The sequence below is a fragment of the Tetrahymena thermophila genome (assembly GCF_000189635.1).
Source record: "Tetrahymena thermophila SB210 genomic scaffold scf_8254645, whole genome shotgun sequence".
Lineage (NCBI taxonomy): Eukaryota > Ciliophora > Oligohymenophorea > Hymenostomatida > Tetrahymenidae > Tetrahymena > Tetrahymena thermophila.
Window position 1 is genome coordinate 812,402 of NW_002476413.1, and position 21,019 is coordinate 833,420.

The following is a 21,019-nucleotide window of genomic DNA, read 5'->3' on the forward strand; positions in this document are numbered from 1 at the left end:
GATGTTAATAAAAAACTGTAAAAATTAATTAATAGATAAATTAATTATCAAAAAATTAGGAAGAAAGAGTAAAAGTTAATAAATGAAGAAACTAATTATTAGACTGATTTTTACAGTTTCAGTGCCAATTATTTTAGGTGTTGCAGCATCCTTATTTTTATTTTATTATAACCTTATTAGTGCCCTTTTATCTTGGTATACACCTTTAATTTTATACTAAATAATTGAATTTTATCTTCATTTGCTTTACAAAAGCTGATAGAAATCTTACGCTTTCTGCCTGCATGACTGGAAGCTGATTTCTACTCGCAAAAATTTAAATTCACTAAAAATTTTATTTCATAAAATAAAATAAGGGAAACAGATAGTCAAAAATGGATTAAATAATCACAGTAATAAATACTTTATAACTAACTTCTTTCTCAGTAAATTATAGAAGAATACAGTTTTAACTAAGTATTTGATATTTAAATTTCTTATTGATTTCAATCATTAATTAATAAATATTACTTTACAATGAATTCAATTTTTTGGTTATATAAAAAGTTGTAGCTTTAGCTGATTTTGATGAATAAATTAATTGACAAATTTAACAATAAAGAGATATTGGGTATTTATATATTTTCCTCTTATTTTCTTACTCTTTATTTAAAAACAATTTTGATTTAAAAAAGTTAACGCAGATACTTAATTTTAGGTATGTTCTTACAGAGAATTAGTATTCAATAAGTGTCCTCCTGATGTTTATAAACAATTGAATAGGAGTAATTATTATGCAGATTTATATTTTGTGAGATCTCTCTTTCGATTTGATCTTCTCTCTTCACAATAACAATATTTTATCTAAATGGTATTCAATTTTTGCTAATTTAATTCATTTTAATGAAGATTTTTTAAAATAACAGAATACTTTTCTATCTTTTTACTCAAAAACGGCTTTTTATTAATCATAAAATGAAGGACTACTAAAAATTTAAATGATTTATAACTCAGACACCACTTCAATATTGACTAGAATCCCATCAGCGTAAATTACACATATATTTTAATTAGCGATCTAACCCACTTTTAAGTTTTTTAAATATAACAGATTCAAAATATCAAAATTGTAAAGGTGATAGCTTTTTGGAACCATATGATCCTAGATGTAGACCGTGGTACATTTATGCGTAAGAGAACGAAGGTACATTTAATTATATAAAATAAACAATTTATTGTATATATTTCATAACTTCTAATTTTAGAAATCAAATTTGAATATTTATTTATCTTTTATTATTTTAGGTTACTTCTTTTACGAGCCTTATATTGATGCAGTGAAAAAGAGTTTAATTATGACTTTATCTAGCTAGGTGAAATCTGATTCATAATTTCAATCCGTAAATAGCATTGATTTCGATATGAGTGATCTGGTTTAGTTATTTGTTAACTCTTAAAATTAATATTCTGTTTTATTTCATGAATTTAATAACACTGTAAGCACTTGATTGCTTTTTATAAAAATTTACAATCTTTTTTTTCTTTTTTATCTTTTTTTTTGTTCTAAATTCATGAATTGAAATTTATTTTATTAATTTAAAAACATAATTAGATTTTTAATCATCCCTTACTTAATGATGATAGCGTTTTATCATGGCAAGACTTGGAATTCAAAAATATTACACAAAACTGCATAACAGATATAGAGTTAGAAAACTGTAATCAAGAAAAATAATAACTCAGTTAGTAATTAAAAGAGACAATATAATTTATTAAATCTGGAAATTATTCGATCAATTAATAGAATAATTTAGATTAATTATATTAATATTGGTCAAAATTTGGCGTTAAGCAGTAAATAATTTTTATTAAGAGAGATATTTTAATTTCAATTTTCCTTTTCTTATTTTTAGAATTAGTTTAGTCTTTCCTTTAGTGAGTACAATTCCTAAATATAAAACGCAGCAGCCCTATTCATTTTCAATTATATTGACAGCAAGAGTTATTGAAGATTAAACTGAAAAACTAGAATTATTTAATATAATAAATATTAATTGGATAAAGATACCTCTTTTATTTGAATTTATTATAGTTAGCTTAGCAATAGTTGTTTTTATACTAAACTATGGCAAATTTTAAGTGTTTTAAGTCTAAAAACCTATTGAAATTTTAATTTAATTTTTATAAATAAATCTAATCTTACAAAGGTAAACTTAAATTCCAAAATGCTCAAAAAAGTTAGAGAAATTTAGTTGCTTAAATCAGAATTCAAAGAATAACTTGAATAAAAAAAAATAATCAAGCTTTTAAAAGAATAAGTTGAAAAATGAAGAAACCTTAAATATTTTATTTTCTCCTTCTAGTTTGGATTCCTCAAAATAAATTTCTAGAAATACTTTTACAACAAATAGAAATTAGTTGATATTTTTAGAAAAGAATCAAGATGAGCAAAAACTGACTTAAGGTAATACAAGAAACAATAAAATAAATTCACCTGATGCGGATGAGGTAGATTTTTCTTAAAAATTTGATAGCTTTAGGGAAAAGCGCAGAACTAGGTTAAGCTATTAGTAGAACATCTTAAGCTCAACTAAAATATTCAATTAAAAAACTCATATGAATTATGGAAATTAAGAAACTTACGTCTATAATAATCTTAAGAAAAATATTTAAACTGAGGTTAACTCAGTTTCAAATTTAAAAAAAGAAAGTCAAATATAAATAACTTAAGAATAGCAACATGTTAAGTAATAAAAAAGCAAAATACTTGATGAATTAGAGCCCTTATTTTTAGAAATGAAAATTATAAAAGAAACATTTTAGAGCTTAGAGAGTTTGATCAATTATGAAATTGATGCTTAAAGCTAAAATTCAGAAGATATTATGAATGCTTTATTCCATTTCGCTAAGGCTAAAAGCACCTTTTAAAAATTATAAAATCTAAATGGTCTTAGTCTTTCCTATTTTAATCTTGGTCTTATCTATATGCTTAAAAATGATTATTAGTTAGCTTCAGAGTATTTTTTATCAGCAATTTAGCTTAACTTGACTTCGTTTGGGATTGATTACTCATAATTGTAGCTTTAAAATTATGCTTTCTCAAATGATGAAGAATTAGAAGATCAGCTACCCTTATTAAAAAGAAGGATTTTATGTTTTGCATACAGCTTGAAATAATAAGCTTTTGAGCAAATACACTATTAAATGAAGGTTTTTTTAAATATAACACCTAATTGTTGTTAAGAAAATTAAATAAATTTTGAATAATCTTACAAAAATGAGTAAAACTTGAAAAATATTTTACAAAAATCTATAGAAAACTTCAGAATTTTAGAAAATTTATTAATTTTTCCTAATTAAAACGTTTCAGATTTATTTATAATATTTGTTAATATTGAAATAGCAGAAATATTAATATAATCAGATCCAATCAATTAAATCAAATAAATTTAATCTTACTTTAATAAAACTATGGATATTATCAATAAATTATAACCTACTTACACTAAAATCAAGTTATAAATTTAAAATTTGAACGAAAAAAGGCTTGATGATTATGAAAGTGCAATTATCGAAGAAGATTCTTCTTTTATGTTCTTAAATAACCATTCAAATAAATCATAAGAAATCAGATTCATGATCTTTGAAACTTTTAAAGCCAAATTAATATTTTTAAAAGGAAAGTTGGAGTTTCTTCAGTAAAATTATCAAATAGCTTTAGAATATTTTACATAAAGTTTAGAAGAAGGATAATTTTTTAGCCCTATTTAAAGAGAAAATGTAGTTCTTTACCTAATTGTATTATTTTAAAATTTATCAATAAAATAAGATTTCGTTGATGAATTCATTTTTAATTGCTCTGCTCATGTTGAACTTATTTTACTTGTTTAGCTAGATTTTATTTTTTAAAATAATATACTAGACTTGTTTTTTGAAAATGTATAACCAACTAAATTTTTGAGAGAGAAAGATAAAATTCAAGTAATAATTTTTAACAAAAACATAAAAACAGTTATTCCACTTACAAACATTGAAAGTAGTCATCACTTTAAATTAATAATATTATCAATAAAAAATAGCGCAAAATAAATGATAAAAAACTAATAAGATAATTTACTCAAGCTCGATTGGTAGCAAGCTTTAATGCTATCTGTGGGTAATTTAGTAAGGTTTAATCTCTTCTAAATTAATAGAATCAAATAAAATTTAAGAAAATACAAAAATATTAATTATGATAATTAAAAATAAATTCATTTACAACCTGCATTTTTTAATAAAATGAATGTGATGGAAAATAAAAAACAAGCAATTATTTTATTTTCAAATAAATACAAAAATAAAAATAAGATTTAAACAAAATAGTGCTACCCTAAAAAAATAATATTAAATAATAAAAAGATTATAGTTTACCATATGTTCGATCATTTTATTTAAGAAAGAGATGAAAATTAATTTGATTCAAAGTTCTTCTAATACGAACAAGTACCGTCTGATAAAGAGCTAATCTAAAAGTTAAATTAATTAAGATCAGTAGATCATTTAAGTTCTTCTAATGAATTTATGGCTATTTTAAAAAATTTATGATGTTTGTATTAAAAAAATTATCAAATTTAATTTTAATTTTCTTGTTATTTAAAATTAAATGAAAGAAATTATTTATTAATAACCAAAAAGAGAGAGAGAATTTCTTTTTAATTTTGAATTTATTTATTATCTGTGTTTTTATTATTATGATTAAATAGCTCTTTCTGTTATTCAATATTGTAATTTTTATTTATTCATATTTCTAAACAGGATTATATCAAAATAAAAGGCTAGAATACAATTCTTATCAGCCAGCTTTTTTTAATACAAACAAAAAATTAAAAGGAATTTTTATTAAATAAGTACTACTTTAAATGATTTCCTTTTCATTTTATTTATTTCATAAGTATGAATGTTATTTTTTATTTATATTGAAGCCACTAATTAGTTACTTCTACTTTAACAATTTTTTCTAAGTAATACTATTATGACAAATGTTTGCTATATTAAATGAACAGAAAAAAATCAAATAAAATTTTGTAAAAATAATTCAAATAATAACTAAAGTAACAATAGCGTAAAAATACAATAATAATTGATAGACCAAATAGTTTGTCAGGGAAGTCTTAAATAAACAAAATGAAATTATTAATAATAAGATTAATTATAACAGTTTCTGTTCCAATAGTTGTTGGAGCGGCTATTGTCTTGTTGATTTTTTATTAGAGTTTGTGGAGTGCACTCTACACATGGTAATTACATTTTAATATTTTATACTCATTATAGTAGAATTATTTAATAATAATGAAATTTACTATGAATAATATGAAATTTTTTAACTTTATTTTAGGGAAGATGATAGCGTCAAGTGGATAAATTAAACTTAGTAGTAGATTTTACATAATTCTGCATACTCTCAGTAGCTCATAGAGACTTACAGCTTCAATCAAGTAAAAATTAATTTTAATAGTATCCTACTTACTTTAATACTATGTTAAGAGATAAATATAATAATGAATAATATATTTTCTAGCTTTAGCTGCATCTGGTAGTCATGAACAGTATAATATAAAAATATTATAGTTCAGAACTAATTAGTAATTCAAAAATTATCCTATTATTTATTTGTGTTTAACCTTTATGATAAAATAATTAGTTAATCCAAACGCTTAGTTTCTTAAGTGTTCGTATAGAGAACTAATATTTAATGAGTGTCCACCAGACGTCTATACAAAGCTCAATTAAAGCATTTTTTATGTTGATTTATACTACATCAGGGAAGGTTTTAACTTCAATAAACTGACTACACAGCAGTAAGAGTTTATAGTTATGGTAATTAATAACTTATTTAACAAAGATTTTTATATTTATATTTTAAAACTAAACTCTAGAATGAATTTGTATCTTATTATGGAAGAGCTGCAATACTTGCTTCAATATCTGAAGAGTTTTTGAAAATATAGACTCTTTACAATGCAGATACTACATCTATTATGGCTCATTAGCCATCTAGGTAAATATAAACTTCAAATCAAAATAAGTAAACAAAAATTAAATAAATAGGTATTAAAATTTTACAGCTTCAACCTATCAGACTTGTTTAGGTACTGATTTCATTGAACCATATGATCCAAGATGCAGACCATGGTATAAATATGCTAAATAACACGAAGGTATAATAATAATATCTGATTAAGCAATACAATTTTAATTTTCATTATTTAAATAGGTTACTTTTTTTATGAGCCATATTTGGACGCTATTGAAGGAAACTTAGAAATGACTCTTTCTTCACGAATTTATCATAATTCAGAATTTAAATCTGTTAGTAGTATAGATTATGAAATGAATTCAATTATCTAGTTGTTCAAAGCAACTCAATCTTAAAATGCTTATTCTGTGCTTTTTCATGAGTTCAATAATACGGTAATCAATCATCTATTTTCTTATTTCAAAAACGTTTCTCTATTTAAAATATTTATTAATTTTAGTTTAATCTAATTAAATATTTTATCAAACTTAATTTATAATTTTTATCTTCTGAAAATATTATTGATATTTTTTATTGTTAATCTACGCAAAAATGAAAAAGTCCACAAAAAAATAAAAAACTTTGAATTATTTCAAAACTAAATTAATTCTACTAATGATGTTAAACAAAATTCTGGAGTTTTTAAAATATAATTTAGTTTTTTATTTGATTATTATTATTGAGTACTAACTTTGTAATTTTAACATTCTATTTACTGAATACATGTTTAAAGGTAATATCAAGCAATATTTATCAAAAATTAAATTAATTATTAACAAGTTAATTAAAAACCATTAAAAAAAGTAATGTTTGTTTACCAAAATTAATTAAAAAATAAAAATAATAATTCAAAGTTTTTAATTCTAAGATATTTTATCAATATAACTTAGTTTTTATTTAATTATTATTATTGTGTAATAATTTTCTAATTTTAATATTCTATTTACCGAATACATATTTAAAGGTAATAGCAAGCAATATTTATCAAAAAATTAAATTAATTAATTAATTATAAATGAGTTAAAAACTAAAATTAAAAAAAAATAATGTTTGTTTAACAAAATTAATTTAAAAAAAATATAAAATAATTTGTTTTTAATTCTTAGATATTTTATCATCCATAACTTAATGCATCAGATGTGATATCATGGGGAGATTTAGAATTTAAGAATATAACTGATAACTGCTTTGGTGATTAGGCTTTAGAATTATGTAATCTTGAGAAAAATAATTTTGTTCAATAACTAGATTAGACAGTCAATTTCATATAAACATTAAATTACTCTATTGAGAATCAGATCAACACAGATGGCTTATATTAATATTGGTCAAGATATGGAGTTAATTTGTAATTTTATTTTAATTAACTCTAAACTTAATTTTTTTTTTTAATTTAAAAGAATAAGCTTAGTGTATCCTATTAGAAGCCAAATAACTAAATATCCTACTCAATAGCCTTATTCGTTTTCTATAATACTTACTGCTAGAGTATTAGTTGATAATAGTGACTCTTTGAAATTGTTTAATGTATTAAATGCAAACTTAATTAAGATTCCTCTTATTGTTGAATTTGTTGCATTGAGTTGCCTTATCTTCGTTTTTATTATAAATTATGGGCATTTTTAAATTTACTAAATATAATACCCTATCGAGTTACTTATTATATTTTTGCAAAAGAGTTTAATGGAATAGCAATAATATAAAAATCCTGTCAATATGAAAAGTGAAACAAACGATAAAGTAAAATTAAATTTATTTACTAAGTATTTAAATACAGGCAATACACCGAAATTAAATTAGAATCAAAGTAAAATAATTAGTAATCAAAGAAATAAAAATATATCTCAAGAGCTATCATATAGCATGAGCTTTTAAAATAATACTAAATAGATTTTCACTTTTTAGCAACACGACAAACAAGCTATTCAATTAGATTAATCAGGTACTAATTTTAGAGGAAAGATTTTAAATTAAGATGAGATTTAAGAAACTCCATCTAAAATTAATTAAAGTTTATTTAAGAAAGACTCTTTTAATGAGAGCAGAGTATTAACCTAACAATAAAATAATAGCAACTATAATTTTATACATAGAAGTAATAGCAACTATAATTTTTTACATCGAAGTAATAGTAATAAAAATAGGGATTATATGAATGATTCTATTAATAGATCATAGCAGGACTTGATTAACTAGCCTATGACAGAATCTTACTTAATTACACGATCAACTAATGCTACAAGAATAACTTAGGACTTTGACTTTTTAACTTAGTTAGAGTAAATTTAAGAAAAGGAAAATGGACAATCTAAAATTTTGTCAGGTTTGAAGCCTCTTTTTTTAGAAATGAAAATCATCAAAAAGACCTTTTAGATGCTTGAAGAAGTTATCAATTATTAGATTCAAGCATACTCTCAAGATGAGCAGGATACAATGAAAACTCTTTTCCATTTTTCTAAGGCCAAAAGCACATTTTAAAATCTTCAAAATTTAACTGGACTGAGTCGTTGCTATTTTAATCTAGGAATAATTTACCTATTAAAAAATGAATATGAATAATCATGTGAGTATTTTGAAGCATCTGTGACACAAAGTTTGCAGCTTATTGGGATAGACTGTTTAGATTAAATAAATGAAAATATGTTTGTAAACATATAAGATGATTAAAAAGACTAGCTATTTATATTTTGCAAGAGAATACTATCATATGCACATTCAATAAAGTAACAATCTCTTGAACTAGCCTAGGAAGAACTCCAATAAAAGTAATAATAATAAGTTATAAATTAACTGAATAAGAAATCTTCAATCAAATATTTAATGTTGAGGTCAATAAGATTATTCAAGGTAGTATAAAAAATTACCTATAATTGTTATTAAAAAAGTCCTTTCCAAGATATATTTTTAATATTTTTGTATTAAGAAATGATAGAAATGTTTATTTATCTCTAATAAACTCATGAAGTTGATTAATATTTTGATAAATCAAATGCTTTACTAGAAGTAAATTTATATAAGTTAGAATTAAATAATAACAATACTAAAGATAAGAAATATTTAGAATAATTAAAAACAAAAAACATAATTTTAGAATTATTAAAAACTAAACAAAAGTTTTTATCAGGGATAATTGAAAAGTAAAACAAGAATTATAAACAAGCTCTTGAGTATTTTACTTAAAGTTTGGAATATGGTACACATTTTAACCCTTTCTTCAGATAAAAAGTGATTTAAAACATAAAGCTCTTATTTGATGAGCTCTAATTATAAGGAAAAGTGATAGATGAACAATTTGATGACTTTGACAGCAATACTCCAATAGACTTAGTTTATGCAATTCAATTAAACTCAATGTCCTCATTTATAATAGCAGAATCCTGCCTTGAAAATATAAAAAAATCAAATTTTTTCAAAAAAAATGATCGAATTTAAATAGTCATTTTCAATTAAGAACTCGATGTATTGTTACCTTATACTTAGATAAAGAGTGATTACCAATACTAGTTAATGATAAGCTCAATATAAAAAATTGGACTTAAAACAACTTTAAATCAAAACTTAAATTTAAAAAAACTAGATTATATCTAAGCAATCAATTAAACTTTAGATCATGTCTATGAATTTAAAGAGTCATAATTGGTTTAACTAGAGGAAATATATAAGCTTAATATTAAATATAATAAAAATAAAGAAGATTCATTTTCTTAATAATTATAAAAACATTATTAGATCATTAAATAAAATGATTTAAATTAAAGAAAAAAAATAATAATTTTACAAAGTTCAGATCAGTTCACTTAAAACGATCTCACCATAAAAAAAAGTTTTATCAAATTATAAAAAATTTTAAAATTAGAAAAACCCACTGTTTTTCATTTAATAGACTACCAATCAATTATTGATAAAAAGCAAGGGAAGCCATTTTAATCAGATTTCATTGAATATCAGTCATTCTACGAAGAAAACAAGTTAATCACTAAATTAAATAAGCTGAGAAACTCTGAAATGCTCAACCCAGAGTATGAATTTATGACCATCTTAAATAACTACTGATTATATATTTTTATTATAAATAAATTAATATAATTATCAATTTAATCTATAAATACGCTATATTTTAATACTTTTTATCATAGAATTTAACATTTTTTTAATTAAATCAAACGATTAAAATTTTTTTTCATAAATTTTTAAAAAAATAGTTCTTACTTATTATAAATTCTTTATTTGAAAAAATCCTTTAAAATGTTCATTTTAAATGCTGTTCTACTAATTTATTATCATTAAATTTAAAAAATATCAATGTGAAAATTAGATCATTAAAAAATAAATTATAATAAATTAAGATATAGAAGAATTTTTCAAAAAATAATTAAATTTCTATGACTTTTTAGAATCTTAAAAGTAAAAAATTATAATTAAAAAACTAATTTAAATGTAAAGAGATATTAAAAATACATTAAAGTATTTATAAAGATTCTTAATTTTAGTGGAATATAATTATTAATAATAAATATATTTAAATATATAATATTTTTATAATTTAAATATTTGACTTAATTTATTTTCATAATATCTTTCTGGCTATGATTACAAAATAATATATTGATTTGGAGAACTACGTATTTTTATATATAGTTAATAATTATTATTATTATTAAAAATCTAATAATAATAATTATAATAATAGAAAAGGAAAGAGTAGGAGATAGATACCTATAAATGAAGCTTTTAATAATTAGACTCATAGTTACTGTATCTATTCCTTTGATAACAGGAGTTGCTATTGTATTAAGCATATTTTACTAAAGTCTTTGGCTTGCTTTGGATTCATGGTAGGTTATAAATTAAAGATTTAAACACAATTCTACTTTATACATTAAGGATTAATGCAAAGTAGAATAATTAAAAATTATTTTCAAATCCTTCATTATTTAAATAAATAATTAATTAAAATAGGGAATAAGATAGTCTTTTATGGATTAACTCAACACAAAAGCAAATACTGCATAATTCTGTTATTTCTATGTAATACATTGAGGAGCATAGCTTCACTTAAGTATATATTTAAGATATTATTATGTGTCTCTACAAAATATATGATATCAAATATCTACAAATAATGAAACAAATACAATTTTTAATATTAAATAGCTCTAACTTCACTTGATTATATCAAACAACTTAATATAAAAATATTATAAAAAAATGATCAAAAGTAATTTTTTATTGAATATAATTTTATATTTTTAAAAATTCTTTACTTTTTTGTAGTAAATCCCTCATCTAGATTTTTAAAATGCTCTTATAGAGAACTAGTTTTTAATGAGTGTCCTCGAGAAATTTATGTAAAACTAAACCAAAGCATATTTTATCTTGATTTGTATTTTGTTAGGGACACTTTTTAATTTAACAAACTAACGGCTATGCAATAAGAATTTATTTTAATGGTAAGGAGAATTTAGAAGTGTGTGAATGAATAATCAGTACATTTTTTAAATTATATAGAATGAATTTATTTCTTACTATGGAAGAGCAGCAACTTTAGCTTCATTTAATAATCAATTATTAAAAATACAAACATTTTACAATTCAGACACAACATCGATATTAGCACATATCCCTTCTAGGTATATTTTTTACAGCAAGTATTAGTGATTTAAAAATTATAAAAAGATACGAAAACTTTACTAACTCAGACTATGAAAATTGTTTTGGAGACAATTTTATAGAACCATTTGATCCTAGGTGCAGATCGTGGTATTTATATGCATAATAGCATGAAGGTATTAATTTAAAACAAGCATTCAAAAAATAAGAATTAATTATATTATAAAGGATACTTTTTTTATGAACCCTATCTAGATGCAGTAGAGGGTAACTTAGAGATGACTCTTTCAAGCTAAATTGTATTTAATTCTGAGTTTAAATCTGTTAACAGTATTGACTTAGAGATGAGTTCATTTGTGGATCTCTTTAAAACCTCAGTGAGCAAAAACTCTTATCCTGTTTTATTTCACGAATTCAATAATAAGGTAAATAAATAAATAATAATAATAATAATAATATATTTTAAACTTTCTTTGCAAATTAGAAATATTAAAGCAAAATTTAAATACTAAAGCTATTAATATTATTTGAATAGGTATTTTATCATCCATTACTTTTAGGTTCTAATATCAAATCTTGGGAAGACTTAGAATTTCAAAATATAACCATTTACTGTAAAGATTCAATTGAAGTTTGCAACATTGAGAAATAAATTTTCTCTTAAATGTTAAACTAAACTGTGTAATTCATTCAAAAAGGAAATTACTCTATTTAAGAAAATATAAACACAGATAATTTATATTAATACTGGACAAAATACAACGTAAAACAGTAATTAATTAATTAATTCTTATAATATTTTAATTTATTTAGTATTATTTTTATAAGAATAAGTTTAGTTTATCCCATAAACAGCTTAATTTAAAAATATAAAACTTAATAGCCTTATTCTAAAACAATTATACTTACTGCTAAAGTGATGAATGATATAAGTGACTCTTTGAAACTATTCAATATTTTAGACACTAATATTATAAGGATTCCTCTTTTAATAGAATTTATTTTATTAAGTGCTTCGATATTGATATTTATAGTTAGATATGGGTAATTCCAAATATATTAAGTGCAATATCCAATCTAGCTTTTAATAAAATTTCTAGAATACAGCTTGAAGGAGCAGTAGCATTTTCATGAATAAATTACATAAAAAAAATAAAATTTAAATACTCAGTTACCAAGCACATAAAAAAAGCAATAAAATTGCAAAAAAATTCTCAATAAAAGTGAATATGATGAAAAAAATAACTTAGAAGAACAAAAAAGTTTTTTTCTTTTTCATTAAAAAGATCTTAATAGCTAAATTTTGATAAGATCAAGAATCAACAGAAGGAGTAGAGAAGAATAATAACTATAATAGTCTAAAATGAAATTGCTAACAAGGAAAAATTTAGATGAAATAGATTAAACTTTTGAAAAATCAAACAACAGCTATGAATTTTCAAAGAGTTAATATTAAAGTTAAATATTTAATTCTAACAATAATAGTTTTACCCCTAATTATAACAGAAAAATCTAATAAGGGAATTAAAATTTTTAAGATTTGAGAATAAAGCTACATAATTTTAATGAAGATATGGTATTTAGTTCTATTACTGAATCATAGTAATCACATGATAATAAAATTCGAAAAGATAAAATACTTTAAGGACTTAAACCTCTATTTTTAGAAATGAAAATAATTAAATAAACATTTTAAATGCTAGAAAGTGTCCTAAATTATTAGATTGATGCCTACTCAAAAGACTCAAATAATAATCTGAATACATTATTTCATTTTACAAAAGCTAAAAGCACATTTTAATAATTAAAAAATCAAACAGGAGTTTCTCGTTGCTATTTTAATCTAGGAATAATTTACTTGCTGAATTAAGAATATAGTTTGGCTTGTCAGTATTTTGAATCTGCGATATATTTAAATTCACAAATTTTCGACATTGTCTCTCTTTGTAATATTCAGGAGAAAATATTATAAAATTTATAAAGCTAAACCGAAGAATAACTTTTTATTTTTTGCAAAAGGATTTTTACACTTGCTTATACTTCAAAGCAATTTTCATTCTAAACTATGACTAAAGAGTAAGATAATTATTAAGCTAACTAATCATTATATTTTACTAAATAAATTATTCATGATAAATTAACAAACTAATACTCTAATGATCTAACAAAAATGAGCTAGACATCTTATTAATACTTAATGAAAGCTTTAGAATTATATTTAATTTTAGAAAAAATAATATTAAATAAAAGTAAATGTTTTTCTAAAACATTTATAATATATTTATATTTAGAAATATATGAAATTTTTATTTAATTAAGCAAGTAAGATTCAATTCAAGCCTACTTTTAAATTATAAATCAGCTAATATAAAAGCCATCATATCCAACAGTCAAAAATATTTAATTAAAAAGCTATTTAGAAAATAAAATAGTAGAAGAAAAATCTAAATTTTTTTAAGATGAATCAACAAGTACCTTAAAAAACTAAAATACCTTTTAATTAAAAGTAAATTAGGAATAAAATTAAATTATTTTAGAAATATTAAGGAGCAAATTCAAATATTTGTAAGGTCTTTCAGAAAAAGGAAGAAAAAACTACTACACAGCATCATTATTTTTAACTTAATGTTTAGAAGAAGGAATACACTACAGTCCATTTCTTAGAGTGAAAGCTATTTAGAACCTAAAAGAGATATTTTAAATAAACTAATTGAAATAATAAGACTATTTTTCATATGTAGCATTACAAGAAGAAGAAAATCAAACGCCTTTTGATATTTTTATTTTAATCTAATTAGATTGCGTTTTTTACACTTCAACTTATGAATCTTGTCTTGAAAACTTAAAAAGATAAAAATTTTTTAAATAAAATGATAGATTATAAGCTGTCATCTTCCATGAAGAACTAAGTATTTGTATTCCTTTGACTAAAATTTAAAGTGACCATCACTGGTAGTTGATGATCGATTCTATAAAATTATTTGGAAGAGATATTTTCTACTAACAAAAAGAAAAAAGATAATAAATAAGCTGGCAGTAAGCTTTATTTAGTACTTTTGATTATTTATGTGACTTAAATATTGAAGATTTTTAAAATCTAAATAAAATTTATAAAAAGAATTTTGTTTAAAATAAATAAGAAAATTAAAGTTAAAAAAGACAAAAGTGTATTTTGCTTTTTTCAAAACAACATTCTTCCAAAAAGATAAGCATACCTCAAAAATTAATTAATAACCAAAATATCCTTTCGCATCATAAACCTTACGTTTTTCATCTAAATGAATTGCTGTAAGTAAGCAAAGAAATTGCTTAACAAATATATGAGCACATATATTATGAATAATTTACAGATGAAAATAAATTTATATCAAATATCATTAGCATAAGATAAAATGACCACTTTAAAGAGGAATAAGAACATTTATCAATTATAAACAATTGTTGAAAAATTAAATTGATTTAAAGATTCTACTCTAATAGCCAACATGATTTAAATATCTCTCTAAAATTATGTTAAATTCTATTTTATTAAAAATAACTTTTAATTAAAACTAAAAGTATTAAATTTTATTAACATTTATTAAATTCTGTATTTATTTTATTTAGTAAAAAAATCTAAATATTTTTTGTTGATAAAATTATTTTTAAGTTAAGAAAAGATAAAATAGCAAATAAAAAATTAAGCTAAAAGATCAAATAAATGATATTAATTTTTTATTACTTAAAATTGAATGAATATTTAACTTAAATTTTATCCTTACATTTGTTTGAATTTATTACAAAAATTAAAATAAGGTAATTTCAATTTAAAAAAATGTAAAGATTAAAATTATGTAATTAATAATTTGAAAAGAAAATGTAATCACTAAAACTTTTTTTTTTTCTCTAAAATTATTAATTCACCTTCTAACATAAATTGAATAGAGTTTTTAATTTTAGTAAAATTGTCTGATTATTGTTGATTCATATTAATTAAGTGGTTAAAAAAAATTATTATTAATCAAAATAGCTTAATTACTTTTCAAATCATAATATTAAAACAACAAAAAGCAAAAAAAATAGTTAATAAATAAACAAAAATAAGAATGAAGCTTTTAATCATTAGACTTATAACTACAGTTTCGTTTCCAATCATAACAGGAGTTGCCTTAGTTTTAATTCTATTTTATAAAAATCTCTGGGATGCTCTGAATTCATGGTAATATAAAACTTCGCTTATTTTGATACAATTTTAACACCTTCTTTTATTTAAGAGAATCATTTTATAAAAATTAAGTTTGTCAAATTTCAAAAATTTTAAACAAAAATAGGGAGGAAGACAGTCTTTCGTGGATAAATTAGACATAAAAATAGATACTGCGCAATTCTGTTTTTTCTTAGTAATTAATAGAGCAGCATAGCTTTAGTTAAGTATATCCATTTTTAAATAAAAATTTAAATTCGCCTTTACAATATAGTATATAATATATTCTTTTTTATATATTTATAATAGCTTTAACTACACCTTGTTATTATAAAAAGTTTGATAAATAAATATTACGAATCCAAAATAAAAAGTAAAATTTATAAGTTATTTTTTAGTTTTTAAAAATTTACTATTTGAAGCTAACAAAGATTCACAATAATTGAAATGTTCATACTAAGAGTTAGTCCAAAAGAAATGTCCTTAAATTATATATAAATTATTAAACTAAAGCACATTTTACGTAGATTTGTATTTTGCTAGAGAAAATTTCTAATTTGATTTACTAACAACACAACAATAAGATTTTATAAATATGGTAAATAATTTTATTTGAAGAGTTATTTAAATATTAATTTACTTTGTTTTTGCTATTTAATAGAATGAATTTATCTCCTTTTATGGGAGAGCTGCAATCGTTGCTTCTATTAATAACGATTTGTTGAAAATATAAACTATTTATAACTCAGATACAACTTCTATCCTAGCTCATATTCCTTCTAGGTATGTTATTGAATTTTAGAAGACAATATTATTACTAATAGAAAGACACAACTTGATTTATGATAAGTTCAAATGAAATATTTTAATTTAAAAAGATACGAAAATTTCACTGATTCAGATTATGAAGATTGCTTAGGTAAAAATTTTACAGAACCCTATGATCCTAGATGCAGACCTTGGTATCTATATGCTCAATAACATAAAGGTATTTCTTAATTTTCATCACAATTATAATAATAATTTTTAATTTTTCAGGCTATTTTTTTTATGAGCCCTACTTAGATGCTATTGAAAATAATTTAGTTATGACTCTATCAAGCTAAATAGAATACAATTCTGTATTTAAATCTGTTATTAGTATTGATTTTGAGATGAATTAAATAGTTTAATTATATAAAGCTACTTAAACTTAAAATGACTATTCAGTTTTATTTCACGAGTTCAATAACACAGTAAATAATCTAAACAATCAAATAATATTGATTAATTTAAATTTAAATAGGTGTTTTACCATCCATTACTTTATGGCACTAATTTAACATCTTGGGTTGACCTTGAATTTTAAAATATAACAAATAATTGTTCTTATTAGCAATAAGACTGCTTGATAGAAAAACAAAAATTCTCTTAAATGTTAGACTCTACTGTTTACTTTATTAAAAATGGAAAATTTTCTATAGATTAAGATATAAACACAACCTAATTATATTAATTTTGGACAAGAAATGGCGAAAAATAGTAATTTTTTTTTGTTTTAAAATCATAAATTGAATAATTTTAAATTTTAAGTTAAAAAAATTTATATCAATTTAATATTAATAATACAGATAGTTTTCATAAATTAAGGCTCCACATAACTTATTTTTTTAATAATTTTTACCATAATTAATTTCTTATTTAAATTTTATTTTTTTAAAATAAATGGCCTTAATTATAGAGTGTTTATAGTAAATATTTAAAATAATTTAAATTAATTTAAAAGAATTAGCATAGTCTTACCAGTTTAGAGTCAGATATCAAAATATAATACACAACAACCATATTCAAATGCAATTATTCTAACAGCAAGAGTAATCAGTGATAAAAGTGACACATTAAAATTATTCAACATTTTGAATTTTTAAATAATTTAAATTCCTCTAATTATAGAATTTATTATATTAAGCACTTTAATTTTAGTATTTATTATCAGATATGGATTATTTTAAATTTACTAAGTTTAGCAGCCAATAGAATTGTTAAAAGTCTTTTTAGAAAATAGTTTAATGCAATAGCAACAATGCTATTCATAAACAAAGGATAAAAAATAAAATGTTATAAATCCTTCTTTCATAATTACAAAAAAACTATAAAGTAAATTTAAAATGGCAAAAGCTTAACAAGATAAAAATATTTTTGAGGGATAATAATAAAATTAAATATTAATGTATAATAATGTTAATAATATTTCTTAATCTAATTTCATCATTAATAATGGTCGAGAGTCTTAAATTGAACAATCAAAGATTCGATTGTTGAACAGAAAAACATTTGATGACTTTGCTTAACTTGCTGAAAAGTTTAGTTTAAGTTCAGAAAATTAAAAATATCAAAATGTATCTGAAAATTTCACTTTTGAATTAAATTAAAACGTCTTTAGCCCTATCTCAAATAACAATCTACTTAAAAATAAAAATATGTGGAATCTAAAAACAAAGTTATAAAAATGCTAAGAAGAATTATCATTTATTAAAAAATATCCAATTAATTAGTAGGAAAAAGTAATTTACTAAGATAAAATTCTTCATGGTTTGAAACCTCTCTTTTTAGAGATGAAAATTATTAAAAAAGCATTCTAAATGCTTGAAAGTGTAGTAAATTATTAAATAGATGCTTATACAAGAGATTCAAAAGATACAGTGAATTCTCTCTTTCACTTCACAAAAGCTAAGAGTACATTTTAGCAGCTGTAAAATTCAACAGGAATGTGTCGCTGTTACTTCAACTTAGGAATAATTTATTTACTGTAGTAGGAATACTATTAAGCAAGCGAGTACTTTGAATCAGCGGTTTATTTGAATCTATAAATTATTGGAATAAATACTCTGCATAATATGGATGAAAACTCGTTTTTATATCTTTAAAATTTACAGGAAGACTAATTGTTTATACTTTGCAAAAGAATAATTTCTCTAGCACATAGCTTAAAGCAACATTCTATTCAAATAGCTTCTGATTAAAAATCTATAAACAGTAAATAAGAAACAAAATTTGTTGAGTCTTCTTAGTAAATCCTACTTAAATCATTAGATTTATATAAAATTATTGAAAAAATAATTTTTAATAGTAGCAAAAAATTTAGCTATATTTTAAAAATCTATATTTATTTAGAAATCATTGAAATTTTAGTTCTTTTAAGCAAGATAGATTAAGTTGAATTGTATTTCATCAAGCTTAATAAATTGTTTAGGATTGCTAATTATTTAAGTAAAAATACTCTGTCTTAATTTATTACTGAAAAGAGAATTTCTAAAGAATTTTTTAAACAATTTTAAGATGAAACTATTTATAGCTTTAATGCTTCAAAGAATTAAAAGTAATTTTCCACTTCTATGAATAATGATGTGTAGGCAATTGTTTTAGGAATTTTAGAGAGCAAACAGAAGTTTTTGCTTGGCCAAGCAGAGAAGTAAAAAAAAAACTATTATTAGGCTTCATTACATTTTACTTAGAGTTTTGAAGTAGGAGCTCATTACAATCCATTTTTAAGAAAAAGAGCAATACAAAATCTAAGAGAAATGTTTTAAATAAATGGTATTAAATCTTAAGACTTAGTGTATGAATAAATAATTAATGATGAAGACATTCATAATAATCTGGGAGCATTTGATGTAGTTATATTGATTTAGCTGGATTGCATAATTAATTACTCTACATATGAAGCTTGTCTTGAGGATATTAAAAAATCTAATTTTTTTATAAAAAAGGATAAAATTTAAATCTTAGTTTTTCACTAAGAGATCAGTATTTTCATTCCATTCACTCATATTTAAAGCGACCATCACTGGCAATTAATGATGGATTCTCTAAAATAGTTTGGACAGCAAATTTTATATTCGTAAAGCAAAGGCAAACAATAAATAAGTTAGGAATAAGCTCTACTTTAATCCATATTTTTATCATAAAATCAAACTGTTCAAGATATTGTCTAACTTACATAAATAAACAACCAAAATTCAAAATAACTTAACAATGAAGATTTTGAATTGAAAAGAATGAAACTCATGCTTATTTTCTCAAAACAATAAAATTAAAAATAAAATGATATGCAATAATTACTACATAAAATCTAAATGCTAGATTCATTTTAAAAAATCAAAGTGTTTCATATGAAATAATCGATGATAATAGATAGCACTAATTAATCTTTTTAATATAAAAATCTAATTTACGAATCTTTTTCAGATGAAAACAAATTTGTTTCTAATGTGCTTAAATAGAGAAATAATAAAGATTTTAAAGAAGAGTACGAATACATAACTATTCTAAATAATTCATGAATAATCTAGCTAAAAAATATATTTATACTAATGATAGAACAAGAATATATTTATATATAACTATAAAATATATATAATAAAAGACATGGAGAGAAATAAAAAGCATAAAAATGAATTGGTGGGAGGACAAATAACCAAAGTAAACTAGTAGACTGTAGAAAATAAAATAAAATAATATACAGTAAATATTGATAAATGAAAATGTAAATATGGATATTTGAGATATGTATGATATAAATTATTTTAAAAAAGATAATTATAAAAATGAGTCAAATATGTATGTTGATTTTGTGCTCGTGCTGTGCGTGGCAAGATTTGACAAATGTTTATTTTCTCTTATTAATTTAAATAGTTATTATTATTTTTCTCAACAAAGTAGAGATATTTAAATATTAATAAAAAATACATTATCTGTTTATTTATTATCTATTTTTACCAAAATAAATTGATGAAAAATTAAAGTATTTTGAAAAATCATTTTAGCTTTAAAAACATTGATTCTCACAAAATCAAATTAGATATTTGAGATATGTATGATATAAATTATTTTAAAAAAGATAATTATAAAAATAAGTCAAATATGCTGATTTTGTGTTCATACGTATATGACAAGATTTGACTGATGTTTGTTTATTTTCTCTTATTAATTTAAATAGTTATTATTTTTTTTTTTCTGAAAAACGTAGAAAAATTTAGATATTAATAAAAAATACATTATCTGTTTATTTATTATCTATTTTGATCGAATTTAGCCTTTAAATAAAATTTTTATGATTTTACATATATGGAAATCAAATTAAAAGTCAATATTTATTTTAATAAATAGAACAAAAATAAATAGAAAAAAAGTTCTTTAAAAAAAAAAGCTTA

At 21.5% G+C, this 21,019-nt stretch overlaps 5 protein-coding genes across 5 annotated transcripts; all 5 read left to right on the top strand. All coding sequences in view use genetic code 6, as the record gives it.

Moving 5' to 3' along the window:
• Positions 1-42: 42 nt before the first annotated feature.
• TTHERM_00125810 (tetratricopeptide repeat protein) lies at positions 43-4,812 on the top strand. The gene is made up of 9 exons (XM_001016260.3): positions 43-195; positions 357-456; positions 547-610; positions 675-850; positions 906-1,027; positions 1,074-1,183; positions 1,285-1,475; positions 1,592-1,833; positions 1,893-4,812. Exons 1-9 carry the CDS (start codon positions 83-85, stop codon positions 4,561-4,563), a joined length of 3,789 nt encoding a protein of 1,262 aa, XP_001016260.3. The 5' UTR covers positions 43-82; the 3' UTR covers positions 4,564-4,812.
• A 330-nt stretch (positions 4,813-5,142) lies between these two features.
• On the top strand, positions 5,143-10,087 carry TTHERM_00125800 (tetratricopeptide repeat protein; the record flags this gene model as incomplete). The annotated part of the gene is made up of 9 exons (XM_001016259.2): positions 5,143-5,255; positions 5,354-5,453; positions 5,537-5,600; positions 5,660-5,835; positions 5,895-6,016; positions 6,067-6,176; positions 6,233-6,429; positions 7,141-7,382; positions 7,435-10,087. 9 exons carry the CDS (start codon positions 5,143-5,145, stop codon positions 10,085-10,087), a joined length of 3,777 nt encoding a protein of 1,258 aa, XP_001016259.2.
• A 669-nt stretch (positions 10,088-10,756) lies between these two features.
• On the top strand, positions 10,757-15,089 carry TTHERM_00125790 (tetratricopeptide repeat protein; the record flags this gene model as incomplete). The annotated part of the gene is made up of 9 exons (XM_001016258.2): positions 10,757-10,869; positions 10,994-11,093; positions 11,189-11,252; positions 11,309-11,484; positions 11,543-11,664; positions 11,711-11,820; positions 11,873-12,069; positions 12,180-12,415; positions 12,473-15,089. The coding sequence occupies 9 exons, from the start codon at positions 10,757-10,759 to the stop codon at positions 15,087-15,089; spliced, it is 3,735 nt and encodes a 1,244-aa protein (XP_001016258.2).
• A 640-nt stretch (positions 15,090-15,729) lies between these two features.
• Positions 15,730-17,218, top strand: TTHERM_00125780 (tetratricopeptide repeat protein; the record flags this gene model as incomplete). Its single annotated transcript, XM_001016257.3, has 9 exons — positions 15,730-15,842; positions 15,955-16,054; positions 16,137-16,200; positions 16,250-16,425; positions 16,489-16,610; positions 16,706-16,815; positions 16,866-16,948; positions 17,010-17,062; positions 17,113-17,218. 9 exons carry the CDS (start codon positions 15,730-15,732, stop codon positions 17,216-17,218), a joined length of 927 nt encoding a protein of 308 aa, XP_001016257.3.
• Positions 17,219-19,663: 2,445 nt separating this feature from the next.
• TTHERM_000125769 (tetratricopeptide repeat protein) lies at positions 19,664-20,149 on the top strand (the record flags this gene model as incomplete). Its single annotated transcript, XM_012797705.1, has 1 exon — positions 19,664-20,149. One exon carries the CDS (start codon positions 19,664-19,666, stop codon positions 20,147-20,149), a length of 486 nt encoding a protein of 161 aa, XP_012653159.1.
• Between the last annotated feature and the right edge of the window lie 870 nt (positions 20,150-21,019).